This window comes from Phyllopteryx taeniolatus, chromosome 7 (assembly GCF_024500385.1).
Source record: "Phyllopteryx taeniolatus isolate TA_2022b chromosome 7, UOR_Ptae_1.2, whole genome shotgun sequence".
NCBI lineage: Eukaryota > Metazoa > Chordata > Actinopteri > Syngnathiformes > Syngnathidae > Phyllopteryx > Phyllopteryx taeniolatus.
This window is the reverse complement of record NC_084508.1, coordinates 7,937,940-7,947,646: the sequence shown is the minus strand read 5'-3', so window position 1 is coordinate 7,947,646 and position 9,707 is coordinate 7,937,940. Positions and strand designations below refer to the sequence as shown.

The 9,707-nt window shown below is 42.5% G+C and overlaps 1 protein-coding gene across 1 annotated transcript; it reads right to left on the bottom strand.

The window, feature by feature from the left end:
• Window positions 1-4,637: 4,637 nt before the first annotated feature.
• gsx2 (GS homeobox 2) lies at window positions 4,638-9,036 on the bottom strand. The gene is made up of 2 exons (XM_061779394.1): window positions 8,596-9,036; window positions 4,638-6,618 (listed from the first exon to the last, which is right to left on the bottom strand). The coding sequence occupies exons 1-2, from the start codon at window positions 8,960-8,962 to the stop codon at window positions 6,260-6,262; spliced, it is 726 nt and encodes a 241-aa protein (XP_061635378.1). The 5' UTR covers window positions 8,963-9,036; the 3' UTR covers window positions 4,638-6,259.
• Window positions 9,037-9,707: the final 671 nt, after the last annotated feature.

The window sequence follows — 9,707 nt, the reverse complement described above, 5'->3', positions numbered from 1 at the left end:
AAGTCGGGCTCGTTGAATCCTGTAAATACTCTGGCGTTGGGTTTGATTCCAAGTTCAAGTTCGACTTGAACACAGATGCGGTCGTAAAGCGAGGTCAACAAATAAGTCATCGATTGCAAAAGCGCAACCCCTTTCCCATCTGTGATGCTGTTTTATGCTAATTCTTATCCATGTTCTTATTGAAAGCCGTTTGTGTGTTAGTCGACGGGATGTCAGTCAAAGCGCAAACCTGCTTAAACGGCATCGTCAAAGTTTGCGCCGAGGTAATTCGGGTCAAGCGAAGAGGCTTGACTGTCATTAGGAGAAACAGGCGCTCATAAAAATGATCAAGCCAAAAAAGAAGAATTCCTCTTGATGGCCTGCGGCAGGCGTTACCGTGAGGACTAACCGACCCTCAAAACTATTTCATTCCTTCTGCCGCATGGCGCTCAACACAAGTACGACTATTTTGCTTTTATCTTTAATACGATAAGGTTTTATTTGAAAATTTGTACCACCCAGGATTTTTTTTAATCCACAATTTCCCAATGAGTTTTCGGGCATTTTTCACCCAATGCATTTCTTCATTTTTTGAATTGAATTTGTATTTTTTTTTTTTAGAACCAATTTTGTAGCGTTTTCCCCAACATGATCTTATTTCAATTTATCGGGTACTTGTGAAGTACTGCCGATACCAGCCACCGATACTTAAGGCAGAAAGTAAATCCAATTCAATAAAAAAATCGGACATCAAGTCCTCCTCGCCGGTAGTTGGCGCTAAACTGCGTTGCGTTGACCACGTGAGATTTTATGAATCAAAAGTACCAGTGTTATCGGTACTCGGTATCTGCGAGTACTCGCGAGTGACTGCTCGTGCTACTTAATTCTTTGCACTTGCAAAGATTGCAGTTCACAATCGTGGCTTCCTGCTCCCTCTCCTTTACGCGGTACGATTAACTAACGTTGTAAATATCGTGAGAGTGAGCGAGCGAGCGAGAGGAGCAATCAAAACAAATTTCGAGTGTCCTCCCCCCGCCACCCAGTCAGTCGTTGGCATTTGGAAGTTGCAGGGGTGCAGTGGCGCGCTGAGCTCGTAGAGGGCGCTCCAATACCATCTTAATCCCCAGCCTCCAAACGCACACGCGCACGCGCACGCACACGCGCAGCCTGGCAAAGTGCACGCAAGTGGCACGCATGCGTCAGCTGTTTACTGTATAGATACCACGATTTGGAACCCCCCCCCCTTCGCCCGAACTGAGCGTCTCCTAGCGGGTCGTGATGAGGAGAAATGGGGTCCTCGCACTCACCAACACCCCCCCCCGTCTCCACCACCCCATCACAACATGCAGGCAGACTTTGCCTGGACCCAATGGCTTCCACATGTTGGCGAAAAGAACACTGTCCTTGTTCTCCAAACAAAAGGATCCTGGAAGATTTCCACCGCAAAATGGCCGAACTTTGCACATTTTAAACCAAGTGTTTTATTTATGTAACTTTCTTTTTTTTCTCTCTCTCTCTCTTAAAATAACACAACGAAAAGTACATATTGTGAGTTTGGAAACTTTGTGTGATGAAGATCCAGAGAGTGCGTTGAACACTGACGTCAAAGTTCCCACACGCTGGCCACTTTATTAGGTACACCTGCACCGACACAAATTGTTCAATTGGCCCTCAATGCCACTTCGAGACCTCTTGTAGGTTGTGCTGTTGTACCTAATCAAGTGTCCTTGGAGGGTAGTGTGAAACTTACTATTCTCATGCTATTCAAAGTGGAGGTCGAAAAATAGAATTATTCAATGTTAGTAATAAATACTTCTATTTCGACTTCAAACTGTTTGCTCATTCTTGACTGTCCACTAGAGGTCTCTGCTGCAGTGTTTTTATTTTTTGGGGGGGGGGGGGGGGGCGAGGTGGTTTTCGGGGGAAATCTCATTTGCTGAATTTTAATTGAAGGAATTAGAAGACAATGTCATTAATGTATAATTACGTATTAACTTTGGATAGACATGCCGTTTTTAACTCAATTTTTAAGCTATATATTTAATGTACAATGTAACAATATATATGTTTCTTAATGTGACAGTTATAGAGATATGTCGCGATTGGCTCGGTGGACGTGACGTCACTGCCATCAATTAGTCCCCCCCCCCCCCACGCGCGGGAGCTGTCCAGCGTGCTGAAGCGCAAAATTAATTAAATAAGTAAGTAAATAATTTTTTTACATGTTTTTTTTTTTTTTTTTACATATATAAAACACAAACACTTATGTAATTTACGCAAAAGAGCTGATAACCTAAACATGGTTTCCCAATCCCCCCTTTGGGAACCCCGTTGACAATAGTTCAACTTTTCCCACGTCAGACTCCACCCCCGAGTGGCCGTTTTAAATCAGGAACGAGCTTTCTGAAGAAGAAAAAAAAAGAGCCTATTGATGAATAATAGACGCCGATAGCTCGCAGACATTTGCTAGTCAACATCTAGTGCGAATTTGTGTCACGTGAAAGTTTAGTTCCTGACGTCACCCGCGGAGATTGGAAATGTCACGCATTTCCCAATGGAGTTCGTCGCGCGCGGCATTGCCGCAGATGAAGACGTCACCCGGCGATCCAATGCAAGTCCCCTCCTCATCCTCCTCATCCTCCTCATCCTCCTCCTCCTCTTCCTCGTCAAACGGCAGCTGCACTTGCGACTCAAAGGACTCTCGTATTAATTATCTTTTGTCATGCGTAATTGGCCACTTTTTCATGGCGCACGGGGGCTTCATTGGAGCACCTTCAAATGGCCATTTGGGAGGGGTATTTTTTTCGGGGTTGGAGGGGGGCCTCTCTCAAAACCTCTCGTTTTGGCAGGTAAATGTTGCCTCTGGTGGAAAAGTGTATGCTCATTAAATATGATTAACATGAAACATTCGTTGTATAATGCCTCGTGAATTTCAGAACTAAAAATGCTTTCTTCTCTTTCTGCTCAGATTTCTGATCGCATCGCATTCATGACGGATTATGATCGTCAAGTAACCTTGTCATCCTTGTTACCGATTGCTCTCGTTTTGGTTCTGAATATGGAGATCTGCTCAGGGCAGGGGCAGATCTATTCTAGTGGAATAAAGGGCCGCTGGCCACTCGCAAGTCAATCCCAAACCTTCTCACCTTGAACCTAAAGCTGTGATGTAGCAGTTTCTCAAAAATAACTATGATATGTAATTGCTGGTTTTAGCTTGTGTCGAAGAATGTCGCACCATAGAAAGTGCCGGGTCAATTTTGTCGTTCAACTGCTGGGTTGACACTTGGGTCGGAAGTTGGGGTACTCAAATGACCCATATTGGGTTATTTTCAACCCAACAGTTTTCAGGGTGCACGATGGCTCTTGCATCCTTGAGTTTTTCTCCATGCGACCCTCAGAGGAAAACGTTTGGACGCCCCTGCTCTAGCACCTGCAAGGCAACACAAATTCACTTCATAGGAACTTCAGTGTCTAAATTCATTAGGTGCCCCCTCCCCTATCACCCAATAATAATATATGATCAGCAGCAGAGTGTGAAAGGCGGCCATTTACGTCCGCGATGAATGGGAACCCCAAAAAAAGTTCACCTGCTTCCCCTCTCAATTAGGAGTGTATCCCAAACTCTGAGAGAAACCAGTTAAATTAGGCGTCAGCTAATTTTTCAGCCCCCCAGCCAGGGGCCCCACCCCCCTTTACCCTAATCCCCTTCTCAGAGGTCTTTTCCCATTCGTCCCCCCAAGTTGAAAGGTTCAAATGGGCCCTAATGAAACAGTGACTAAAACTCGCCTTGTGTGGGTCCCCGTGTGGAACCCTGTCGATACCACCCCCCGCCCCCACCCTCAAAAGCGGTGTGAGCGCCCCCCCCCCCCCCCACATCAGGGGGTCTCCCCCTCGGGACAATCTAACCTGTCAAAGCCTTTGGCCGCTTCTATATATCCTGTCCCTCGCTCGCGCTGCCCCAAATGCCAGGATACAATCGAACGACGTGGGACCCCCAAACGCAATTCAACTCGGTTTTTTTTAGAACCACACAGGAAAAAGAAAGACAAAAAAAATCGTTATTTCTTTCTTGTTGTTGTTGTTCAAAAGGGACCCTTATCACAAAGGTTCGTCAGCTCCACTCGGAATTAACGAGAGCTTATATCATGTCAATTGCTCTTTGATAAATACTGTAAAATGGCTTTTGAGTGACTGGGAGTTGAACAAAAAGTTACAATATTCAAAGAAAAAAAAATACGTGAAAAAGAAAGGATATAATAAGATACATTTGATTCTGTGTGTTCATACGGAATATGTCATTTTCGTTATGATATGCAAACATATAAAACACATTTATATGTAAACATGTTTTAATATAAATAAAAACATTACAATGCATTTTAAATATAAAAAAATAACGCATCATATTTACAATTGTTGTAAGAAATGATGTGCGAAAATATATACAAAGATTAACAGAAATATACAACAAATTCATTATGAATCCACATTTTAAATGCCAAGAAAAAAATGGCATGCATTTCAGTAAATAAATCCATAAATCTATACAGTATTTCTATGTATTGTAAAATATTTGTAAAAAATCTATTAATTATATATAAACATACAGTATCTGATTAAAGATGTAATGAATACATAAAAAAATCGTTTTAGCACTTATATGTGTGTAAAATGGATACATTGAAACCTTTTTTTGTGCACAGCACTGTATAGACTCAGACTGTAAAAATGTACGTAAGAATCTAAAAAAAAAAAATATGGTGGACGCCGTGAAAAGTGCTTAAGGTTCGAGGTTGACACTGAGAATTTGGTTGGGACAATGGGGTTTTTGTTTCGATATTTAGAAATACTGTAATCATATTCTACAACCAACACTGTCAATAAATAATAATTTAAAAAAAAAAACACACACATTGTTTGCAAAGGCCTTATATTTGGGTCTCATTGTCATTGTGCTGGCGTACTTAACGAAGTGTGCCATACGTGTGTTTCTACGACTCGGTCGCACAAATGCACACTGTCTGGGTGGCAAAAAAAAATGGACAAATTCAAATGAAATTGTTTATTGCAATAAATAGACATCATGTACACATAGCTTGCAAACACATGTTGCTTACGGGTTCCACACACAGGTTGTCCTATATGCTATTTTGTTTTCTTTTTTATATATTGCTTCTAAGACCTTTTCATCAACACGCACGCACACTCACAGTGAAGGGTCCACAGCGGAGGACTTCCAGACTGTATGGGACAAGAGTTCTCAAACGTTCTGGGTCCAGGGACCTCTTCCTCTTCCTCTTACTGGGGAGAAATCTTTTTCAAGGGAACCTCATAATCCATCACCGCCACGTGCGCCCTTACATGCCAGAGGAATTCAAAAGTTGCAATGTTACAAAAACAAGAACAAAAAGGTATTTTGTCGGGATGAAAAGTCACAATCTTTAGACTTTTAAAAACACGACGACTTTATTCTCAGAATGTTACACCTTTAAGTATGGAAGAGACACCTCTATTATCAAAAGTAAAACAATAAAAATAGGGCTATACAGTGAACCTCCGCATAGTCGGGGTTCGGGATTTGCAAATTCAGCGATTTTGTCAATTCTTTTGTGAAACCTATTTTCCGTTATTTGCTGAAATCTCACCTCTCCTCTGTGACATGGAAGTATTACTTTGGTGCCAGGGAGCCAAAGGAAGGATGTCGAAGTGAATTGAGGAGTTTCCTTTAGACACAAGTAGTGCTTTGCCGCCATCTTTTGGAATTTCGGTGCCCGGGAAGTGAGTTGAGGTATCTCGTGGCCTCTGTAAAACTTATCGAAACTTATTAGGGGCTCGTCACTTATGCACAGATTTTTGCCTAACACTCAATTCTTGGGAAAAATATGGCGTTATAAAAAAAAAAAAGGAAAATGTCCTGTAATGATACACATTTTGTTCAAATGTATTTTTTCTTACTTATTTAGTTAGGACTGTCAGATTTTTGTGACATGTCACAATCGGTAGGCAGGAGTAATTGGTTTCTACTGTTTGTTTAGTTGGCGCCATACGGTATGTAAGCACACACTTTTATCAAACAATACGACTACGCCCAAAGAATTATGCGGAGCCCCAAGTTACGGCCCGTGGACCCCAGTTTGAGAACCCCTGTTATAAGGGATGCACGACAAGTCCTATAAATTCATTTTGGTCAAAAACGTGCATTCACATTATCAATAAAGTTTTCCTCGTCAACAGTTTTCATGCAGGTGGAGGGAGGTCACTCGGTCCAAACCGGCGGTAGTCACATGATGACCAGCGCGCCGTCCTTCTCCTCCGAAGCCGAGACGGGAGAGAGCGATTCCTCGTCCTCTGAGCGAGGGTAGTGCGCGCCCGAGCACTTGCACCCGCCGCCGCCGCCGCCGGCGGCGTGGGAACTCCTCTGCGCCGCCTTGCCCTCCTTCTTGTGCTTGACGCGGCGGTTCTGGAACCAGATCTTCACCTGCTTCTCGGACAGGCTCAGGTAGGTGGCGATCTCGATGCGGCGCAGGCGGGACAGGTACATGTTGCTGGAGAACTCGCGCTCCAGCTCCAGCAGTTGCGTGCTGGTGAAGGCCGTGCGCATGCGCTTGCCGTTCTGGATGTGGCTGCTCTCCGAGGCGCCTGTCGGGGGAGGGGAAAGTGGAGCTTTAGGCCGCGGATTTACCTGTATGTTGAGTTGAGTTCACTTACTGGATTCAGCAACTTTGACTTCAAAAAACAACAACTTTACCATGGGTCAATTTGACCCACAACTTAACAAGAGGTCAATTTGACCCGTTATCCAAAAGCACCAGCAAACAAATCCATATTTGTAGTCGATTACACTTTTTAAGACTTATGTTGATTTGCAGCATCTGCAGCATCACAGGTGGATTAAGCGGGTCAGTTTGACCCATTGTAAAGATACAAAAGCAGCAACTGCAGTAAGTCTAATCAATTCTACATATTGCTTTAAATAGTGAGTAAGGAGGTAACAATTAGATACAAACAATGTTTATTGGGCGTTTATTCATTTCTGACACTTTTGGATCACGGGTCAAATTGACCCATTGTAAAGTGCTAGTCATTGTAGGATAGTCACAGATAAATACACACTGAAATGAAGCAATCCGATATAAACAACTTTGATTGGGATTTCTTCCCTTTCTGACACTTTTGGATCACGGGTCAAATGGACCCATTTAACCCTCCTGTAGTGTTGAGTTGATTACATTTATTAAGTGACTTTTTTTAAAGCAATACCTTAATAATGGGTAATATGACCAATATAACAAGAGGTTGAAACAGACCATTTGGACCCATTGTCAGGATGGATTGTTTATCTTGTAAGTAGTTTGTGTCTTAATAAGTGTTATCAAGTCTATATATTGATTACAATTTGTGAGGAATGGAATTAATGATGAGATACAAGCAAAGTTTATTGGGATCATTTCTGGATAGTGGGTCAAATCGACCCAGGGAAACTATTTTCTCTTCCTGAGAAACACAAGTAAAAGGGGGATTAAAGTTTAAAATATGTTTTTTCTTATGTAAACACATTTTAGTAGGGCACACACACACACACACACACATATATATATATATAATTTTTTTAATCAGTTTAAGACACAAACAAATGTTTTTTTATGGTTAAACATGCAGCGGGTCACACTGACCCATGAATGTTTTTAGCATATACCCAAGAAACAAACATAAAATGAGGTTTAAAAATGTAATTCTGCTTGAGAAAAGAAATGTACATATTCAGTATAGGAGTAGGAAGAAGTAAAAAAAAAAAATCTTCTGTTGTTTTGTTTTGAAATATACAGCACTTGGTTCAAATGTGTCATTTCTATATGTTCTCTAAAATGAAATTTGTATTAGATTGGGTCCATATTTTCTGGTTAACCCATTTTTGGGGGGTTAAACATGAAGCTTTGTTGCGCTTTTTTTCTTGTTGATTGAAAATGTTCGAAAAGGATACAGGCAATTATGCTATTACGGTAACGATATGTTTTGCCATAACGGCAACGATTGAAAAAAAATTGGGCCTTATTGATGATTGCTATTATTTTGTATTGTTTTAAATTTCGGAAATGTTACCATTTTTTGTTTGAGTTGTTCAGCACTTAGGTCAACTGTGTTGCTTTTAAATGTCAATAAAGCAAAGCAACCTCAATCAATCGTATTATCCTTATTCAGCCTTCCAAAAAGTTGCTGTATACAACAGTCATTTTATTCTTTTTATTGAAACAATGCCGTATGTTGCTGTGACACCTGAATTTCCACTCTGGGGATCATTAAAGGGTTATGTTCAAAACTGACCTGGGTCCCATTTTGGGCCGCCACCCACAGTTTGTGAACCCCTGTTTTGTGTCAGTGTTCAGTGTCTTGGGAAGATGCTTTAGAAGTCAAAAAGCAATTTTTTAATTGTTTTATTAGCAAATTCGTGCATGGATGCATGAATGGCAACACATTTTGATACTTTCATAAGTTTCAATAAATAAATCTATATCTATCTATATATATATATATATAAAGGTTTGTTAAGGTCTGTCATATGGCATCCGAAAAGTAGCTTAGTCAACAACAAGCAAAAACCAAAAGTTCCAGTCTCACCCATGGAGATGCAGTGGTATCTCCGCGGGTCTGTGAAAACGGACGCCGTGCAAACAGGTGCATGTCCCGGGTGCGCCAAGGCGGCACTCTGGTGCTGGTGGTGGGCGAGCCGGTGGCAGTACTGCGCCGCCTCGGAGCCCGTGGCGAAGTGGCCTTTCAGGGCCGGCCTGGAGTTGGAGTGCAGGTGCGTGCTGACGCACAGCGGGCACACGCAGAACGCGCCGCTCTTCCTGGACGGGCACGCCGGCACCACGCCCGGCGTGTGCACGCTGATGGGCAGCAGGAAGTCGTGGGCCGCCGCCGCCGGGTGTTCGGCCGGTCGGGCGTCCTTGACGATGAGCGAATCCACGTAGAAGGATCTGGACATGGCGACAGAGTTGAGCGCGCTCCTCGCTTGCGTGTGATGCCCCTCGGGAGCTCGCAAAGGTGCTTTATGTTTGATGGCGCAACAAAAGGGAGCACGAGGGGGGTGGGGGGGTGGGGGGGGGGGGGGGGGGGGGTAGGGGGGTGTGGGTGGTGTGGGTGGGCCTTGGGCGCAGCGTCACCCACCCAAGACTGCTGCATACATAACATGACAGCCCTCATTACCCCCAGTCGACCATCATAACTTGCACTTTTTTACCCCCCCCCCCCCCAAGTCTTTGTCTGTCAAATGTATCAAAATCGACGTTTGTTACTCCCAGCATTCAATAGTCATATCAAACTCAATTGTATTGTTGTTGTTAAACCCAATTATTGAATTGTGAATTTTGTGTGTGTTGAACAAATGACAGTTGACATAGAAAACAACAAGGTATGTTTTTTTTAAAAACACATTTTTTAAAATTATTATTATATTGAAATGAAGTAGCCTAATTCAAATATGTTTCCCCTTTGCAGGTTATCCCAGACAAGAAAAAAAAAGAGACTACGCTGGAATTGTCGACATACATTGTAAAGAAGTAAGTGAACCATACTGGAATAAAAAAAAAAAAAAAAAGTCCTTTGAATTGACTTCAATTAATCGGTTGCACATGATTCAAATGTGTTAAACAAACATACATGATTTGATTGTTTTTCTTTTGTCAGTCCACCACATTTTAATCACATCCAACCAAAAATGGAAGCGCATC

What these genes read in the sequence shown, in the direction of transcription:
- gsx2 (XM_061779394.1), bottom strand. Translation starts at nt 8,962, where the DNA reads ATGTCCAGATCCTTCTACGTGGATTCGCTCATCGTCAAGGACGCCCGA. An exon ending in ATACCACTGCATCTCCATGG is followed by an intron (nt 6,619 to 8,595) that starts GTGAGACTGGAA and finishes CTCCCCCGACAG; the next exon opens with GCGCCTCGGAGAGCAGCCAC.